The sequence below is a fragment of the Sus scrofa genome, chromosome 1, assembly GCF_054392235.1.
Source record: "Sus scrofa isolate SSC_HxYL_T2T_F1_AM1 chromosome 1, Sscrofa_HxYL_maternal_Yorkshire_Landrace_v2.0, whole genome shotgun sequence".
Classification (NCBI taxonomy): Eukaryota; Metazoa; Chordata; class Mammalia; order Artiodactyla; family Suidae; genus Sus; species Sus scrofa.
The window spans coordinates 99,482,276-99,503,041 of record NC_139383.1 but is presented as its reverse complement, the minus strand read 5'-3'; the positions used below and the strand labels follow the sequence as shown (position 1 = coordinate 99,503,041).

General features: G+C 37.3%; 1 protein-coding gene and 1 pseudogene across 1 annotated transcript; one reads left to right on the top strand and one right to left on the bottom strand.

Moving 5' to 3' along the window:
* Positions 1–12,638: 12,638 nt before the first annotated feature.
* LOC100518543 (olfactory receptor 4P4-like) lies at positions 12,639–13,580 on the top strand (annotated as a pseudogene).
* A 4,367-nt stretch (positions 13,581–17,947) lies between these two features.
* On the bottom strand, positions 17,948–18,922 carry LOC100518183 (olfactory receptor 4P4-like). The gene has a single exon (XM_003124106.3). The coding sequence runs from the start codon at positions 18,635–18,637 to the stop codon at positions 17,948–17,950; it is 690 nt and encodes a 229-aa protein (XP_003124154.3). The 5' UTR covers positions 18,638–18,922.
* Positions 18,923–20,766: the final 1,844 nt, after the last annotated feature.

The following is a 20,766-nucleotide window of genomic DNA, read 5'->3' as shown; positions in this document are numbered from 1 at the left end:
ATAAGTCCCATCCCCTTTTCCCTTTGCCCCTGGCATCTTGTAATCTACTTTGTCTCCATGAAGTTGCCTGTTTTAGGAATATCATTAAGTACAATTATACAATATCTCTTCTATTGTGTATGGTTCATTTCAATTAGCATAATACTTCCAAGGTTTTTCCATGTTGTAGTGTGATAGGGCTTCATTTCTTTTTGTGGATAGTGTTCCATTGTATTTACATAATATGTTTCATGGGCACTAAGATTGTTTCCACATTTTGGCTATTGCATAATTAGCTGTGCTGAAGTTTCATAATACATATAGCCTTTTGAGAAACCATCAAACTCTGTTCAATTGTTTACATTCCCTCTAGCATAGTACAAGGGTTCCACATTCTAGGCATCTTGTCCAACACTTGCCATTTTCCACTTTTTCAGAAGACGATTATCATAACTATCTGAGTATAAAGTGGTATCTCTTATGAGTTTGATCTGAATAATGCAGATATTCATATTCTTATTGATAATTTGTATATCTTCTTTGGAGAAATGTCTAATCAAATCCTATATCAAAATTTTAATTGTCATTTGTCATTGTGTCATTGCATTTTATGAGTTCTTTTTAAAATCTGAATCTGAATCACCTATCAAATATATATTGAATAGTTTCGCTAATATTGTGGGTTTTTTTCATTTTCTTGATAGTGTCTTTTGGCAGACAGAAGTTTTAATTTTGATAGAGCCCAATTTATCTATCTTGTCTTTTGCTGCTCATGCTTTTGTTCTTACTTTTGAATTCATTGAAAAAATTCCAGGATGATAAAGATTTACCCATCTGCTTTCTTTTAAGGATTTTATAATTTTAGCTCTTGTATTTTGGTCATTAATCTGTTTTGGGTTCATTTTTGTAAATGGTATAATGTAGAGGTCCAACCTCATTATTTTGAATATAGAAATAAAATTGTCCCAATACTATATGTTGACAACACTAGTCTTTCCTCTTAAATGAACTTGTTAAATTTGTCAAAAATTAATAGACTGTAGAGTTATATCTGGTCTCACATTTCTATTCCATTTGTCCATATATCTAACTTTATGCCACATCACATCAATTTGAGAACCATAGCTTTGTACTAAGCTTTGAATTTGGGAAGTGTACATTCTCAAACCTTGTTTCCTTTAAAGATCATTTTGGTTATTTGGGAACCCTGGAAATATTGTATGCAATTGAAAATTAATTTGTTTGTTCCCTCAAAAAAAAGGGCTGTTGGAATTTTTTTTTTCAGTGTGTTGGATAACTGATTTCTTCTTTTTTTTATAATAATTTTTTTTTAATTTTCCCACTGTACAGCAAGGGGGTCAGGTTATCCTTACATGTATACATTACAATTACAGTTTTTCCCCCACCATTTCTTCTGTTGCAACATGAGTATCTAGACAAAGTTCTCAATGCTATTCAGCAGGATCTCCTTGTAAATCTATTCTAGGTTGTGTCTGATAAGCCCAAGCTGCCAATCCCTCCCACTCTCTCCCCCTCCCATCAGGCACCCACAAGTCTCTTCTCCAAGTCCATGATTTTTTTTTCTGAGATGTTCAATTGTGCTGGATATTAGATTCCAGTTATAAGTGATATCATATGGTATTTGTCTTTGTCTTTCTGGCTCATTTCACTCAGTATGAGATTCTCTAGTTCTATCCATGTTGCTGCAAATGGCATTATGTCATTCTTTTTTATGGCTGAGTAGTATTCCATTGTGTATATATACCACCTCTTCCGAATCCAATCATCTGTCGATGGACATTTGGGTTGTTTCCATGTCCTGGCTATTGAGAATAGTGCTGCAATGAACATGCAGTGCATGTGTCTCTTTTAAGCAGAGCTTTGTCCGGATAGATGCCCAAGAGTGGGATTGCAGGGTCATATGGAAGTTCTATGGATAGATTTCTAAGGTATCTCCAAACTGTTCTCCATAGTGGCTGTACCAGTTGACATTCCCACCAACAGTGCAGGAGGGTTGCCTTTTCTCCACAGCCCCTCCAGCACTTGTTATTTGTGCATTTATTAATGATGGCCATTCTGACTGGTGTGAGGTGGTCTCTCATGGTAGTTTTGATTTGCATTTCTCTTATAATCAGCGATGTTGAGCATTTTTTCATGTGTTAGTTGGCCATCTGTATATCTTCCTTGGAGAAATGTCTATTCAGGTCTTTTGCCCATTTTTCCATTGATGGATTGGTTTTTTTGCTGTTGGGTTGTATAAGTTGCTTATAGAGTCTAGAGATTAAGCCCTTGTCAGTTGCATCAGTTGAAACTATTTTCTCCCATTCTGTAAGTTGTCTTTGTGTTTTCTTTTGGGTTTCCTTTGCTGTGCAAAAGCTTTTCAGTTTGATGAGGTCCCATGGGTCTATTTTTGCTCTAAATTCTATTGCTTTGGGAGACTGACCTGAGAAAATGTTCATGATGTTGATGTCAGAGAGTGTTTTGCCTATGTTTTCTTCTAGGAGTTTGATGGTGTCCTGTCGTATATTTACGTCGTCCAGCCATTTGGAGTTTATTTTTGTGCATGGTGTGAGGGTGTGTTCTCGTTTCATTGCTTTGCATGCAGCTGTCCAGGTTTCCCAGCAATGCTTGCTGAATAGACTTTCTTTTTCCCATTTGATGTTCTTGCCTCCCTTGTCAAAGATTAATTGACCATAGGTGTCGGGGTTTATTTCCGGATTCTCTATTCTGTTCCATTGGTCTGTCTGTCTGTTTTGGTACCAGTAGCACACTGTTTTGATGACTGTGGCTTTGTAGTATTTCTTGAAGTCTGGGCGAGTTATGCCTCCTGCTTGGTTTTTGTTTCTCAGGAATGTTTTGGCAATTCTGGGTCTTTTGTTGTGCCATTTAAATGTTTGGATTGTTTGTTTTAGTTCTGTGAAAAATGTCCTGGGTAATTTGCTAGGGATTGCATTGAATCTGTAGATTGCTTTGGGTAGGATGGCCATTTTTACAATATTGATTTTCCCAATCCAGGAACATGGAATATCTTTCCATTTCTTTACATCTTCTTTGATTTCTTTGATTAAAGTTTTATAGTTCTCGGCATATAGGTCCTTTACCTCCTTGGTCAGGTGTATTCCAAGGTATTTGATTTTGTGAGGTGCAATTTTAAAAGGTATCGTATTTTTGTATTCCTTTTCTAATGTTTCATTGCTGGTATACAGAAACGCAACTGACTTCTGAATGTTAATCTTATATCCTGCTACTTTGCTGAATTTATGAATCAGTTCAAGGAGTTTTGGGGTTGAGTCCTTAGGGTTTTCTAGGTATAGTATCATGTCATCTGCATACAGTGACAGTTTGATCTCTTCTCTTCCTATATGGATGCCTTTTATTTCTTTTGTTTGTCTAATTGCTGTGGCTAGGACTTCCAAAACGATGTTGAAGAGCAGTGGTGAGAGTGGGCATTGTTCCACTCTGAGAGTCTTGTTCCAGATTGGAGTGAGAAGGCTTTCAGTTTTTCTCCATTGAGTATTATATTTGCTGTGGGTTTATCATAAATGGCTTTGATTGTATTCAGGAATGTTCCCTCTATACCCAGTTTGGCGAGGGTCTTGATCATGAATGGATGTTGGACTTGTGTCAAATGCTTTTTCTGTGTCTATTGAGATGATCATATGATTTTTGACTTTTCTTTTGTTAATGTGGTGTATGATGCTGATTGATTTGCGTATGTTGAACCATCCTTGTGAACCTGGGATGAACCCAACCTGGTCATGGTGTATAATTGTTTTGGTATGTTGTTGGATTCGGTTGGCTAAGATTTTGTTGAGAATTTTTGCATCTATATTCATCAATGATATTGGGCGATAGTTTTCTTTTTTGGTGGTATCTCTGTCTGGTTTTGGAATGAGGGTGATGGTGGCCTCATAGAATGTCTTTGGGAGTACTCCTTCTTCTTCAACCTTTTGAAAGAGTTTTAAGGAGGATGGGCACCAATTCCTCTTTATATGTTTGATAGAATTCACCTGTGAAGCCATCTGGTCCTGCACTTTTATTTGTAAGGAGTAATTTTATGACCTCTTCAATTTCATTTCTAGTGATGGGTCTGTTCAGTTGGTCTGTTTCTACTTGATTCAGTTTTGGCAGGGTGTAAGATTCTAGAAAATTGTCCATTTCTTCCAGATTGTCAAACTTGTTGCCGTATAGTTGTTCATAGTATTCTCTTACGGTTTTTTGTATTTCTGCTGTATCCGATGTGATTTCTCCTTTTTCATTTCTAATTTTGGTTATTTGGGTTCTTTCTCTCCTCTTTTTAGTGAGTCTGGCCAGGGGTTTGTCAATTTTGTTCACCTTTTCACAGAACCAGCTCTTGGTTTTATTAATTTTCTCTATTGTTTTTTGAGTCTCTATTTTATTGATTTCTTCTTTGATCTTTATAATTTCCTTCCTTCTGCTGACTTTAGGACTTTTTTGTTCTTCTTTTTCTAATTCATTTAGGTGGAGGGTTAAGTTGTCCATTTGGGATCTTTCTTCTTTTTTGAGAAAGGCCTGTATTGCTATGATTTTCCCTCTGAGCACTGCTTTCGCAGCATCCCATAGATTTTGAGAGGTTGTGTCTTCCTTATCATTTGTTTCAAGGTAGTTTTTAATTTCCTTCTTGATTTCCTCATTGACCCATTGGTTTTTTAGTAGCATGTTGTTTAGTCTCCATGGAGTAGGTTTTTTCTCTTTGCTTTTCCCATGGTTGATTTCTAATTTCATGGCATTGTGGTCAGAGAAGATACTTGAGATAATTTCTACGCTCCTAAATTTATTGAGATTCGCTTTGTGTCCCAATATGTGGTCGATTCTTGAGAATGTTCCATGAGCATTTGAGGAGCATGTGTATTCTGCTTTTTTTGGATGTAGTGTCCTGAAGATATCAATTAAGTGTAACTTTTCTATTGTTTCCTTTAGGATCTCTGTTGCTTTATTGGTTTTCTGTCTAGAGGATCTGTCCATTGATGTGAGGGGGTATTAAGATCTACTACTATGATTGTATTCTCATCAATATCTCCCCTTATGTCTGTTACTATTTGTTGTATATATCTGGGTGCTCCTGTATTTGGGGCATATATGTTGATGATAGTCACATCCTCTCCTTGGATGGATCCCTTAATCATTAAATAGTGTCCTTCTTTGTCTTTCTTTATGTCTTTTGTTTTAAAGTCTATTTTGTCTGATATGAGCATTGCGACTCCTGCTTTTCTATCTTGTCTATTGGCGTGAAATAATTTTCCCCACCCTTTCACTTTCAGTCTATATGTATCTTTTGTCCTAAGGTGAGTTTCTTGTAGGCAGCATATTGAAGGTTTTTGCCTTTTTATCCACTCAGCCAGTCTGTGTCTTTTGATTGGGGCATTCAGGCCATTGATATTTAAGGTGCTAATTGATAGATGATTATTTATTGCCATTTGAACCTGGTGTTCCAGTTGATTCTATGGTTCTCCATTCTTCCTTCCTTTTATTTTTTTTTATTTTTTTTTTGGTTGGATGGTCTTCTGTTATTATCTGCTTGAGAGTATTTTTTTTTTTCATTTTCTGCAAATGCAATATTTGCTTTTGGCTTGTGGTTGCCCTGTTTTTTAAGTATGCTAACCCCTTCCCATAATTGTGTGTTTTATCCTGATGGTCCTGTAAGTTCAAACACTTCATTACTATCTTAAAATTAAGAAGAGAGACATACATACAAACAAAAAGGGTTATATACTTCCTAACATCCCTTGCGCACATTTTATGGTTTTGATGACTCTTTTTTATTGTTTTCTTTTTAATTTTATTTTGTTTGAAGCATGTTCATGATTAAATCTGTATGCTGGCTTATTTGAGTGACTGCTCTCTCATTGTGTTTTCCTCAGTCCTAGTTCTTCCTCTTCTTCTTCTTTTTTTTTTTCTTTTCATTTTTCCTCCCTTTCCTTCCTTTCTTTTTGGTTTAGAGAAGCCCTTTCAATATTTCCTTTAACCTGGGTTTTGTGTTGCTGTATTCTTTAAGTTTTTGTTTGTTGGGAAAAATTTTTATTTCCCCTTCTATTTTAAATGATATTCTTGCTGGATAGAGTATTCTAGGTTGCATATTTTTTCCTTTGAGCACTTTAAATAGCTCTTGCCATTCCCTCCTGGCCTGTAGTGTTTCTGTAGAGAAATCAGCTGATATTCTTATGGGGGTTCCCTTGTAGGTAACATTCTGTTTTTCTCTTGCTGCCTTTAGGATCCTCTCTTTATCCCTAATTTTTGCCATTTTTATTATGATGTGTCTTGGTGTGGGTCTGTTTGGGTTCAGTTTGTTTGGGGCCCTCTGGGCTTCTTGTATCTTGAACTCAGGATCCTTTAGATTTGGGAAGTTTCCAGCGATAATTTCTTCAAATTTATTCTCCAACCCTTATCTTTTTCTACTCCTTCTGGAATTCCTATTATGCGTAGATTGGCCCACTTTATATTATCCCATAGGTCTCTTATATTGCTTTCCAGTTTTTTGATTCAGTTTTCTGTCTGTTGACCAGATTGAGTGATTTCCATTATTCTATCTTCCATATCACTGATTCGTTCTTCTGCATTATTCATTCTGGTTTTTACTGCCCTTAGCTCAGTTTGCATCTCTGCCAATGAATGTTCTAGTTTTTCTTGGCTCCTCCTTATATTTTCTAGTTCCTTTCTGAGGGTACCTGCATTACTGTTCATATCTTCTCTTAATTCCTTCAGTATTTTCACTCTTTCTCTTTTGAACTCCAGGTCTGTCAGACTGCAGAGATCTGTTTCGTTGTTGACTGTTTTATGTGAGTTCTCCTGTTGTTGGTTTCTCAGCTTCTTTATCTTGCTTGTTGTTTTCTTTCTCCTGAGGGAGTTGTACTCTCCATGATCGGGCAGTGTTTGCCTTGTCACTGCCTTGGACTTTTTCCTGAGGGCTGGCGTTGTTGGTCAATCTTTTTTGAGGCAGTGTGGCTTTTCTGGAGTGTTGATGGGGCTAACAGTGTTTCTTTGAAGGAAAGGAGGACTTCCTGAGGGCAGACAGGACTGGGAGGTCCACACCACGATGGTAGCAGATTTCACTTGGTCATGCAGAGCTTGCTCTGGTGTTTTTAGGCTGTGGGGTTCTTGCAGGGGGTTGGCGGTGTTGGGCAGCTGTGCCTCAGGAGTGCAGCACCCCCTGGGGGCTGGAGCAGCTATCTGGGTCACTGAGAACCTAAGAGGCTCTTCCCTAGGGCAGCCCAACTCAGAAGGACAGCCTGAGAATGTAGGCGGATCTTTTCACAGTCTGGACGAGCTTGTTGCAGCTTTTCTGGGCTGCAGGGGCTCTTCCAGGGCGCTGGTGGTGCTGAGCAGTTATTTCACAGGAGTGGGGCACCCCCTGGGGGCTTGGGCGGGTAGCAGGGCCGTTGGAGACCCAAGAGGCTCCTCCCCAGGGCAGCCCAACTCAGAAAAACCATCTGAGATCTTTTCCCGACTTGGCCAGGCTTGTTGCAGCTTTTCTGGGCTGCAGGGGGTCCTGCTTGGAGCTGGCAGTCCTATGCAGGTGGCCCACTATGTCACCCCCTGGGTGCTTGGGTGGGTAGCAGGGCTGTTGGAAACCCAAGAGGCTCCTCCCTGGGGCAACCCGACTCAGAAAAACCGTTCGAGAATTAGGCCGATCTATTCACAGACTGGCTAGGCTTGTTCTAGCTTTTCTGGGCTGCAGGCCTTTTCTCAGGGGCTGGTGGTGTTTGGTGCTGCTCTGCGCAAGTGTAGCCCCTCCAAAGGGCAAGCAGGCCTGTGCAGGGACAGCCCCTGTGGTGGTAGGCTTCAGGCAATTGTTGAGGCCAGTCCTCCTGGATGGCAGGCATTCCCAGGTCCTGAGAGCGTAAGGTGTGGCGGGGGTGGGGGAGGGGATGCACTGGGAAGCACAGCTTTCAGCTAGCTAGTGGGCCTGTAAGCTTGTTGTGGCATGGGGGGCATTCTATCGGAACCCACCCCTTCTTTTCTCCCCTCCCCAGCACTGGCGCAGACCAGGCTCTTCTCCCAGGTTCCCTCTGATGTGGCTTTCCGCTTCCCAGCCCCTAGAGTATTGCTCCCTTCCTCTTTGACAGCTTTGTTTTCTAGTCTCCCAGGCAGTCTCTGCACTGTCAAAAGGTTTCTAGACCTCCCAAGCAGTTTCCGCTCTGCCCCGCCCCCCTAGCCGGGGGACTAACCTCTGGAGCGGAGGTCTCGGTGCCCAGCCCCCACCCAGGTGTTGCCGGGCCCTTTCTCGGGGATTAACCTTTGAAGGAGAGATCTCGGTGTCAGGCCCCCACCCAGGCGGCACCCCTCGGCCCTTTCTCGGGGACTAACCTTCTGCGGCGAGGTCTCGGTGCCCAGCCCCCACCCAGGCATCTCAATTTTTGGTGACTATGCCCGTAGTTCAGATGGTCTGTTGGGTTTTTGATCCGCTTTTCCGTACTCCAACTTACTGCTACACCCTTCTCTGCATCTAGAGATTCCTCTGGTTCATTTGATCTTTCGCCCGGTAGGTGACTTTCCAGGGTGCGGGATCCCTTTCTCCTCTGCAGTTCCCTTTTGGGAGCGCCCGTCCCGCTCGGCTTCACCTTCTCTCACTCTCCTCTTTTATCCCATTCTGCCCAGTAATGTCACGAACTTCTTGCCGTTATTGGAGTTTAGGTTCCTCTGCCAGCGTTTGGTTGCTGTTCTGTGCGAGTCATTTATTCTGTAGATGTGCTTTGTTTGTTGTGTTTGTGGGAGAGGGCGAGCGTGGCCCCCTACTCCTCCGCCATCTTGTCCTCTTCCCTGTTTCTTTTTCTTAAGTGACTTTTTTTTGAGATAAAGAACATCCAATTGGAGTAGAGTTAACCCAAAGGAAATAAAACAAAAATGTCTAGTGTCTGGAATAGGCAAGGCATTTACCTTCAGGTTTGTGGGGAAGTCAGCTCAACTCTGAACAGAAGGGAAAGATTTTATTTAATGAGACAATGTTTGCCCCAGTGTGAGAAACACTAACCTTCAGTATGTAAGAACCAGTTGAGGGAAACTAAGCCTTTTCTATCTATCTTGATCTCATATTAAAGTATGTATTTAATAACTCATTCAAGATTTGTTTTAGAACAGCAAGATGACTTATTTTTCTGAATTTATGCTTACAGATATTATGATGAAATGTATATAAAATTTAGTAATAATACATGTTTAATTTTAACCTATAACCAGGTTTTGTCCAGAGCTGTTACATAATTGAATTCATCAAATTCTTACAATAGATCTCAAAATAGTGTTACTTATTTTGTACATGAAGAATACCAAGTTACATATTTTTCCTACAATTATGATCCAAGTAAATTTAGAGCCAGGATCTTATCTCATTTTATGTAGAAACATACATCATATTTTTAATCACTAGGATGTACTACTTGTAAAGCTTGAGGACCTCCCAGGTTTATAATACTAGAGGGGTTCCAATGAGTCAACATAAGGAACTAAGATGTTTTTGGGTATTGAGCTCATATGTGTACTTTTATTTGAATCCCACAGTAAACTTGTAACTCAGGTAGGCATGGTGATGTTTGTATTAGGAAAGAAGAGAGAAAAACCTTTGAGGTTAAGAATCTTGCATTTAAGTATCAGCGCTGTTGTCTGAATAAGGTTCTCTCTCCAAAGTTTCTATTTCCTATGTTGTGCAAAAGGGATAATACAAGATAAAATTCCTGATCCAATGTTACATTTTCCCAGACATTTTAGTAAGTGTAAATTGCAGCTAATTATTATTGAATGTGTTAACACTTTCCAGGCATTGTTCCAAGAAATTTCGCATTTATTAACTTATTTATTTATGTATTTATTTATTTTTCCTTTTTAGGGTCACCCCTGTGGCATATGGAGGTTCCAAGGCTAGGGGTCGAATCAGAGCTGTAGCCACTGGCCTACATCACAGCCACAGCAATGCCAGATCTGAGCTGTGTCTGTGACCTACACCACAGCTCAAGGCAACACTGGATCCTTTTCACACTGAGCGAGGCCAGGGATCCAACCTATGTCCCATGGATGCTAGTCAGATTCATTTCCACTGAGCCACGAAGGGAAATCCTTTTAACTTTTTTAAATTCAGGAAAAATTAGCCCATTATATTATCATTATCTTGGTTTTATAGAGAAGGAACCTGAGACCCAGAAGACATAATGAAACTTCCATTTGCAGATACTATGTTGTCCATAGTCTCAATGTATCCAGTAGAGCAGGGAAAACAGGAGGGAGGCAGGCAGGTGTTTTCCCCAAACTAATGGAGAATCAGGAGTCACACACTCTCAGAATCCATGGAGATCTACATAGATTATCTAATTCAACTCGCTGATTGTATGAATGAGAACCTGGAATCACTAAACAACAGAATAGAATAAAAGCTAGCTATCTACCTGCTGATAAAGTCCATTTACCAAATACTAATCTGGGATGCAAGTATAACTGCTTCCATTTGAGAAAATATGAAGAGATTAAATGATTTTATGGAATCATGCCAAGGGTGGATAGATTCTCTAGGAAGGTGAGAGAAGTTGTGATTGACCAAAGTATGCCACATCATTTTTTTTTATTGTATTGAGTTTGAGGGAACTATTTTAAAATCGGAGAAGCCTATTTCCCTACATAGTATTTCCAACCTAGGTAACAACAATTGATTGTCTGATAAAATGTAGTTAAAATAACTTTTCTGAAAATTTGCTTATTTATGTATTTTTAAAGACAAATTTTTGGGGAACAAAAAAACAAAGAATTTTTTAAAGTTATTTTAAATGTAGTTAAAATAACTTTTCTGAAAATTTGCTTATTAATGATTTTGAAAGACAATCTCTTAAAAAAAATATCATGTCCATTCCAGGCCCAGAATTTTTTCAAAATTATATAATTCTTTGGAATTTTCTGAGTCCTTATTCCTTCACTGGACATTGTAAGACCTTTGGTATTGTCACAGAGACTTGAAATATCCCTATCTATTTAGGAAATTTGAACAAAGTTTTCTGGTCTCATCATTCAACTAAGAGAAATATTTTAGAAATTGATGCATATTTGCTTCTCGATAAATTTTTACTTAGGAATAATTTATTACTAGAGTGGCCTTAGTTTCCTATGAAAATCTAAGGGGGGCTTCTAGACTCTAGTCTGCACAATTCTTAACTTTTTAAACTACATTAAAGAGTAAGTAGGAAGTCATAAAGACACTCTCAATTTAATTTAAATTAAAATCATTAGTAATGTAAAATATTTCTATTTATAAAATATTTCACTTTTATAAAAATAAATACAAGTTTGTGGTAAAAATTTTTGTAAAATAAAGAATTTAAATTTGACAATTAAAATCTCTATAGTCTAATCATAGTGAAATGGCCATTTTAACATTTTATTTAAATATTCAGATGAACTTATCTGGGATATAGCTAAATATAAACTTATTAATTCTTGAACTTCAGATATATATATACATATTTATTTATTTATTTATTAGGAAGCAGTAGTGATTCAAATTACCCGAAAGTTCAAAAAAGTAGAAAATATTATCTTATTTTAATTATTTTATTTTATGTTTTTGCTGAACTCATGGCATATGGAAGTTCTTAGGCCAGGATCAAATCAGAGCTACAGCTGTGATCTACATACACCAAAGCTGAAGCAACATTGCATCCTTAACACACTGTGTTGTGCTGGGGATTGAACCTGCTCTTCCATAGAGACAACTCCAGATCCCTAACCTGTTGCGCCATAGAGGGATCTCTGAAAATATTATTTTAACTACATGTGTCTTAATTTAGTATTGTTTAATTTTTCTTATTGTGGAACACATACAGTAATATAAAAAGCAGAAGCCATCTGTGATTTATAAACATGCACTTTAACTTATTTCAAAATTGCTGAACCAGAAATAAAGTTTTTAAATTAAGGCTGCTTTTACTATAATCCTGCAAGAGAAATAAATAGGAAAACAGAGCTGTAGATACATTACCTAATAGAAGCTATAAATAACTTTTAAGAAATACAAAAGTGTCATGAACTAATATCTATAATTATTTTATCTCATAAATTAAAAAAGATAATGAATAAACTCAGAAAAAATAATTTATTCTTCAGTGCCATCATGAATTAACTGACTAATGGATGATTGGTTATTTCTAATATTGTATCATTCCTCCATGGTCATAGCACATTAGTTACTACCCAGTATTTTTTTTCTTTAGTTAATATTTATATAACTTTGACTATGTTCACTGTATGCACTACCCACAAGCCTTCCATCATTTTTGTGATCTCATTAGAAACCATCAAGGTGAGTGCTATGGTTACATCCCAGGATGGCCTAAGTTCACCCTACTTAATATTATTTTAATTATTTCATTATTTAATATTTTTGACGAGTATTATTTCCTGCCTCTTCACAAAAGAATTTAAATTACATGAAAGCTGAGGCTTTGTCTAATTTAAAACTGTGCCCTTAGTTCTTGAAGGAATATTTGCACCTTATTTTTAAAATAATTTTGGTATATGAATGACTGATTTCAGTGGATCTCAAAATGGCATAGGTCTTAAAAAATAATAAGGGGCATGTTAAGTAGATATTAGGTATTTATTTCCTTATCAATGATTTGCTTCACTACTTTTTCATTTCAGAGAACTTTCTTGAGCATCAGACCATGGAAGATAAAAATAATGTCACTGAATTTATTCTCTTGGGAATTTCAATGAACAAGAAACTTCGGATCCTTTGCTTTTTATTTTTCTTACTCTGTTATCTGGCTATTCAGTTAGGGAATTTGATTATCATGATTTCTATCACAGGTAGTCAGATAATCAACCAGCCCATGTACTTCTTCTTTCATTATTTTGCCGTCTCAGACCTTTTCTACACCTCCATCATGATGCCCAAACTCATGTCCAATTTAATAACAGAGAAGCAGGTCATTTCTTATAAAAACTGCCTGACCCAGCTTTTCACCACACACTTCTTTGGGGGGATAGAGGTATTTATTCTCACAGAGATGGCCTATGACCACTATGTGGCCATCTGCAAGCCCCTCCATTATTCCATCACCATGAACCGGCAAAGGTGTAACTCCATTCTCATAGCGTATTGTGCAGGGGGGCTTCTGCATGCCCTTGGCCTGTTTCTTCTCACAACTTTTTTTTACCATTTTGCGGCCCCAGTGAAACTGATCACTACTTCTGTGATGTGTATCCTTTGTTGAAACTGGCCTGCACTGATACACACAACATTGGTTTTTTTAGTCATTTCCAAGTCTGGTTTGATGGGACTGGTAATCTTCGTGGTGCTGATGGCCTCTTACTTTCTGATATTGTACAATGTCCGAGCATGTTATGCCGAAAGCCACTGCAAAGCACTTTCCACCTGCAATGCCCACACCACTGTTGTGATCCTGTTTTTTGCACCTGTCATCTTTGTTTACATTAGACCGGACATGACTTTACCAGAAGATAAAGTGTTTACACTCTTCTACACGATTATTGTCCCCATGCTCAACCCTCTAATCTACACACTAAGAAACATGCAGATGAAAAATGCCATAAAGAATATTTGGTGGAGTGAAAGGTTTTGGGAAGGTAAGCTCATGACTTGAAGGCTATTCATCTTTTGATGGTAATGACTATCTTTTCACCACAGTCGCTCCTGCTAATAGTAAAATCAGTCAGAACATGAAAAATCCATGCCGCAAACAGCTCACCACTTGTAATATTCCTCTGTCATATTCCTTTCTTGATGTGTTTCCTTTGATTCAATTTTTCACTAAATTTTAAGTTCCGTGAAAATAGGGGTCATGATATATTTATTGCACTACTAATTTCCTACTAACAAAGTGTAGAGCACATATTAGGAGCTTGATAAATATTTGTTTAATGAATATATGAATATATTGTTCCATTGTTCTGCTTCTCCTCCTCTATAAGAGTGACTTTAATAATTTAATCACTTAGACACTAAATGCTACCGTTTTGCTGATGTGTATTCCCCCTCACTTATTTCTCTGCTTCAATAAGTTTTGACAGTATTTAACTATGAGCAAGAAAGAATTTTACCCTGGACACAGTCAGCCAGATGAGACACCCAAAAAGAGGAAATGTACTATAGCACTGAGCCAATTCTTGTAGATTTATTCCTATCATTCTGCTTCAATTATCCACCTGAGTTTGGATATCTAATATGTGGGGTTTTAAAAAGGCTTTTCTTATGTGAAAAAATAGCCAGTTTATATAAAAACAGTCAAATCACTCCCCCCCCTCACACACACAGACACATATACACTCTGAAATATGAATTATGTCTTACTGGGATTCTCTTTTCCCTTTTTTTTTTTTTGAGCTTTTTAAGGTGGAACCTGAGGCATATGGAACTTCCCAGGCTAAGGGTCCAATCAGAGCTACAGCTGTTGACCTATGCTACAGCCACAGCAACATCAGATCCAAGAGGCATCTGCAACCTACCCCATAGCTCATGGCAATGCTGGGTCCTTAACACACTGAGCGGGGTCAGGGATTGAACCTGCATCTTCATGGACACTAGTCAGGTTCATAACACACTGAGCCACATGGTAACTCCCCATTGAATCTTTTTGGTGCTGTTTAAAAAGACTGTATGGCAAAAGACACTGGCAGTATATGTGCATTTGTGCTTTAAAATTTTTATTTTAAAATCTTCTATCTCAACCTACTTTATGTATTTTCTACAGCATAAATCTCTACATAATTTTATATGAACCAAAGAAGCTTAAAATATTGAAGTTAATGATAGAATTTAGCTGTTCCAAATTATATATTAGTGATTTTTCTTTGACTTCAGCGTTCTTTCTATAGCTTTATGATCTAGAAATACTTCATCATTTCATAATGAGATCTACTTTTTATTCTGGATGCTTTTGCAATAGAGATAGGTGGTTATAATAAAGTTACTTTTTCTCTGGGCAGACACTTTCTTTATTTTCTGATTTAAGTTAATTATAGAATATATTATTTTATTTTATTTTATTTTTGTCTTTTTCCCATTTCTTGGGCTGCTCCTGCGGTATATGGAGGTTCCCAGGCTAGGGGTTCAATCAGAGCTGTAGCCACTGGCCTAAGCCACAGCCACAGCAATGCAGGGATCCGAGCCACATCTGCAACCTACACCACAGCTCATGGCAATGCCAGATCCCTAACCCACTGAGCAAGGCCAGGGATCGAACCTGCAACCTCATGGATCCTAGTCAGATTCATTAACCACTGAGCCACGATGGGAACTCCAGATATATTATTTTAGATAAGCAGCTGACATAGTCTGTTAATATACCTCACCCCTGGACTAAGTTGTCTCACACATTCAGTCCCAGGTCTTGCTAGACCCTCATCAGATACCCTAAGGAGGGGCAGGGGCAGGGGCAGGGGCAGGGGCAGGAACTGTCTCTTTAAGGGACCATGGAGCAGAGGGCAGAATAGCACCCAGCTTCTCTGCAGGCAGGCACATCCAAAAGGGAGGGCAGGATCCAGAGCCACAGTTGCCATATTTCCTCTTTTAAATTATTAGTCAGGGATCTCCTCCTACCTTGAGGAGGAGAAATAGAGGGCTTAAAAGAGAAACCAGTAGCATAATTATATTTGAAGACTCTATATAGAAAAACACACTCAGGAAAACAGCTTATTTACCTTCCCTTTTTCCACCCACTCCCACCACACACAAATATCCTGCATCTTTTTTTTTAAGAACTGTCCCTCTTTTTCTTTTTGGTGATGCTATCATTAGCATCGCCATATTATATAGTTTATGAATTATTTCTGGCCTAATTCTTCTGTCCCATTAGATATACCAGCAGTAGAAAAAAATTTATAACTTTATTGTTATTTCCTATTGTGTTTTACTTTCTGGGAAAACTCATTCCTCTCTGCCACCCTCCTTTTTTTGGATTTTTTTTGTTTTTGTTTTTCTCAAAATATTGTAGTTATTATTGCTTGTTTGGGCTCTAGATGTGCTTTAAAATAATTGCATCATATTCCAAAAATAATCATTGGGATTTGATTGGAGTTATATTATACCTATATGTTGACTTGGTAGGAATTGACAACCTGTCATATTAATTCATTTAAGAACATACTATTGGATCTATTGACTGAAGTATTCTTTTACATCTAGCAGTAAAACACTGTCACTTATTCAAATGCCTCTTTCATATTTAAGTTATTCTTAAGAATTTCATCTCTGTTTTTGCTACTGGTGGGGTACAACACTTTTTCCATTATGTTTCCTCACCAGTTATAGTTATTGTATAGGAAATACAGTAGTTTTAGGTATTTATATACATGCATGAATCTTTCATATATTAAGTTATTCTTGGCATTAATACAAGAATGTAAAGTCCCATTGTCTATGCATTGGGTCCTAAAGTCAGTATTTGAGAAAAACTTTGAATATGGTTAACATTATCCAACCTCACACAACTAGGAAATGGTCAAGATGGGATTCAACCATCCAACCCTCTGACATACAGAGACTATTAGATGTGCCTGACAGCTGAAACCCACCAAAAAAAAGAGCAGAATAATATCTCACATTTTATGCACGTGTTGACCTCAGGTGGAATGTTGGGCAGGGCAGAATCTCCCATACTATGAATTATTTTTCCCTTGGTTATCAACTGCTCTAATAGCCATTCTTTTGAATTTTGAATACCTAATCAAATATGACCCTTATTCTATAAGGACAAGTCTCCAATCATATTTCTCCATTTGAATTTAGCTAAAATTTTTCATCACATGCTGTGCTATGATGTTTTGTCTTGCCATAAAAGTATTCATTTATATATTCATTCTGTATATTTTCTCCTTCACACATGCAATGTAGTACATTACTCCATCCCATCATGTTATTTTCACAATGTACAACAAATCCTATTTTATTCAAGAATTAAGAAATGTATTTGATTCCATTATTTGAGAAAAACTTCTCAATTCTACAGATATCTCTGGATATCCAGATGCAGAAAAGTTCTATATAAATTGGAAATTTGTAGATTTCATTTTGATGGTAATGGAAAAAATATTATATCAATCATTTTCAGTACCAGAATTTGTTTTTAAAACCCCATTGGCTTAAAATAAGATTACATAGTTATCCCACACTGTTCTGACAAAAGTCTTTTCACTAGAGTGTCCATACTTCTCAGATATTGAAGATTAGGAAGACATCCTACTTTCTTGAGACAATCTTATTTTATGTCTGTTATTTCAACATAATTATTAGTGAGACTCTTCTTTTCACATTTAAATTGTCTCAACTTGGACAACAAATTATCTGGCAACCCTATACTACCTATACCACCAAACCAATTTTTCAGTACTCTATGAAGGGGTTTTTCAATAGTGAAATGTTATATAATTATTATTTTGTCATTTTTAAATGATTTCATTAAAATCACTTTAGAAACATCATTCAATTTTTGGCATAGTGAGTATTTCACCCATAAAACATGTTTTTATTGTTTAGATCCACCATAACTAAGTTTTGCTTTTAAAATAGTTGCAATGACTGTGGAAAATCATGAACTGAGTAGAAAATATGACTTTAAATTTCTAATTATTTTTTTGATGAGAATTCAAGGAGAATACAAGGTCATATGGCCTCTTTAGATATCAGATGATCAAAAAGGACGTAGCTTACATCCTTTTGGAGATTAATTCATGGAACTAAAGTATAGAGATATTAGAAAGGTGACCTCCAGTTAGAAACTTATGGGAAAAAAAAGAAAAGAAGAAATATCAGAACAAAGTGTAATAGAACTTTGACAAGGAAACGATGGCTCAGATGATTAGGGGAAGCTATAAACAAGAAACAGGGATTGACTGACAAAGAAGAAAGTACTTCAAAGCAAACTATAATATTAATGAACTGATGCTAGTGTCTATCCTTATTTTTTCTAGAGCACAGCTCATTGTTGTAGAAACTTAAGTAAACAAATATCACTTAAATAAGGTGTGTAATTAGGAGGGAGACTGCCTTTCTTATGATTTGCCTGTCAGTCAAAAATGGTTTCTGGCACCAAATTTTCCTCAAAGCATTCTTCATCTCTGTGTTTCTGAGGATGTAAATCAGAGGATTGAACATGGGAGCAATGATGGTGTAGAAAACAGCAAACACTTTGTCTTCTGGAAGAGTGGCGGCTGGTCTAATGTAAATGAAGAGGACAGGCATAAAGAACAGAACCACAACTGTGATATGAGAACTGCAAGTAGGAAAAGCTTTGCTACGACTTCCTGCAGGGTAACCCCTGATGGTATGCAATATCAAAAAATAAGACACCATAAAAATCACGAAAGTCACCAAAGCAATGAGACCTGAATTAACTATTACCAGGAGATCAATTCTGTATGTATTGGTGCAAGCCAGTTTCAGCAAAGGGTACACGTCACAGAAATAGTGATCAATCTCGTTGGGTCCACAGAAAGGTAAGAAAATGGTGAGAAGAAACTGACTGGCAGAGTGTATAAATCCTCCAGTACAACAGGCTATGATTATTGTGTTATATCTGTGTCTGCTCATGATGCTCGTGTAATGCAGAGGCTTGCAGATGGCCACGTAGTGGTCATAGGCCATCCCGGTGAGGATGAAGATCTCCATGCATCCAAGGAAGTGAAGGATAAAAAGCTGTGTCATTCAGTTATTGTAGGAAATGGTCTTCCTTTCTGCCAGTAGATCAGTCATTAGTTTGGGTATCACTGTAGATGTGTAGCAAAGGTTGGAGAGTGAGAAGTAATAAAGGAATAAATACAGGGGTTGGTCAATGAGGGGACTGCATGCAATAGAAATCATTATGAGCAAATTTTCCATCCAAATATCAATGTAGCAAAATAAATATAAGACAAAGCAGAGAATTTCAATGTTCTTGTTTTGTGATAGTCCCAAGAGAATAAACACAGTGACATTATTCCTGTTCTCCATGGTCCAGTGCAGTAAAAATATGTAACAGTCCCCTGAAAAGACTTGATGCATAACTGATGTCTGAAATGTTCATGGAAAAAACTGGTGCAAACACCAGTATTATGAAGCTATTTTTAATGGGCATGATCCCGGTGTTTCACAAAATGAAAATGTGATACATAAAAGATGTTTTGTTTCTGGTTAGTCTCATGATGACTTGCACAAGACAGTTTTTCAAGACATTAGGTTCAATCTCAACACTACTAAAAATAAACGCATTTAATAAATGTGTTAAAATTTTTGAAAAATAAATATTAGTTACCAACTATTTGCCATTTATAAAGGAATATAAACTAAGTCCTTAAAAAGAACATTTCTGTATCTCTACAAACTCAAATTTGTTAAAGGTACAAATGTAAGTTATACAAATTTGTTATTTAATAATATAGAAGTAGGAGTTTCTGTTGTGGCACAGCAAAAATGAATCCGACTAGGAACCATGAGGTTGCAGGTTCGACTCCTGGTCTCACTCAGTAGGTTAAGGATCCTGCATTGCTATGAGCTGTGAGTGTAGGTCACAGATGGGGCTCAGATCCTGAGTAACTGTGGCTGTGCTGTAGGCCAGCAGCCTTAGCTCCGATTTGACCCCTAGCCTAGGAACCTCCATATGCTGTGGGTGTGGCCCTCAAAAGCAAAAAAAAAAAAGAAGCAAATGTTAAGCTTACAAATGGTCACTAAGTGAATTATATTCTGACTCAAAATACTTTTAGAATGTGGTAGAATATAAAGGTAAAGATTTATTTATATAATGATACATACATATTTAAAAAATGACAGGTCAAAATTCTACCAGAAGCCCATGCAATTGGTTTGAATTTTTTTTTTGTCTTTTGTTTTTGAGGGCCACGCCCACAGCATGGAGGTTCTCAGACTAGGGGTCTAATCGGAGCTGTTGCCCCTGGCCTACAGCACTGCCACAGCAATGCCAGATCTGTGCTGCATCTGTGACCTACACCACAGCTCATGGCAATGCTAGATCCTTAACCCAATGAGCAAGGCCAGGAATTGAACCTGAAACCTCATGGTTCCTAGTCCTATTTGTTTCCACTATGCCACAATGGGAATTCCAGTTTGAATAATTTTTGTTTGCTTATTTATCTTTTCCTTGGAGATTTAGGATAGTAAAATTCTGACAGTTTATAACAGAAGTATGTTAGTTTCTGGCATATCAATAAAAATCATATACTGGAATTCCTGCCATGGTGCAGTGGGTTAAGGATAAGGCATTGTCTCTGTAGCAGTGCCTGTTTGATCCCTGGCCCAGACACAGTGTGTTAAGAATCCCTGTGTTGCTGCATATACAGTGTAGGTTGATTCCTGGTCCAGGGAACTTCCGTATGCCACCAGTACAGCAGTAAAAGAAGTAAATAAATAAAAATTAAAATTAAAAATTAAAAATCAATAAACAAAAATAAAAATCAATAAAAATAAAAAATAAAAATCACATAAATCAAGCATAGAATACAATAGTTAAAACTAAAATAAAAAGTGAATCAGAAGGCAGTTTTACCTTCATAATTTTGTCCTTGAGGCAAAGTATCATATTTTACAAATTTTTTCTCAGTGGTTTGAATTGGAGTATGACTTCTGCTTTATATTTGTCCATTTTAAGACCTTTGCCAAAATTCATATATCTTAACACCATAATTCAGAGAAAAATTTATGGGGGGTTTGTGGGAAAAGGTTTATGTGAAGACAGACAATTGGAATCTAGGCTCCATTATTAAATTACACCACAATGAGTCTGAGTGCTCATCATTTTATTTCTCTGAATTTAGGTTATCTCATCTGTAAAATAGTGAAAC

What these genes read in the sequence shown, in the direction of transcription:
- LOC100518183 (XM_003124106.3), bottom strand. Translation starts at nt 18,637, where the DNA reads ATGACACAGCTTTTTATCCTTCACTTCCTTGGATGCATGGAGATCTTC.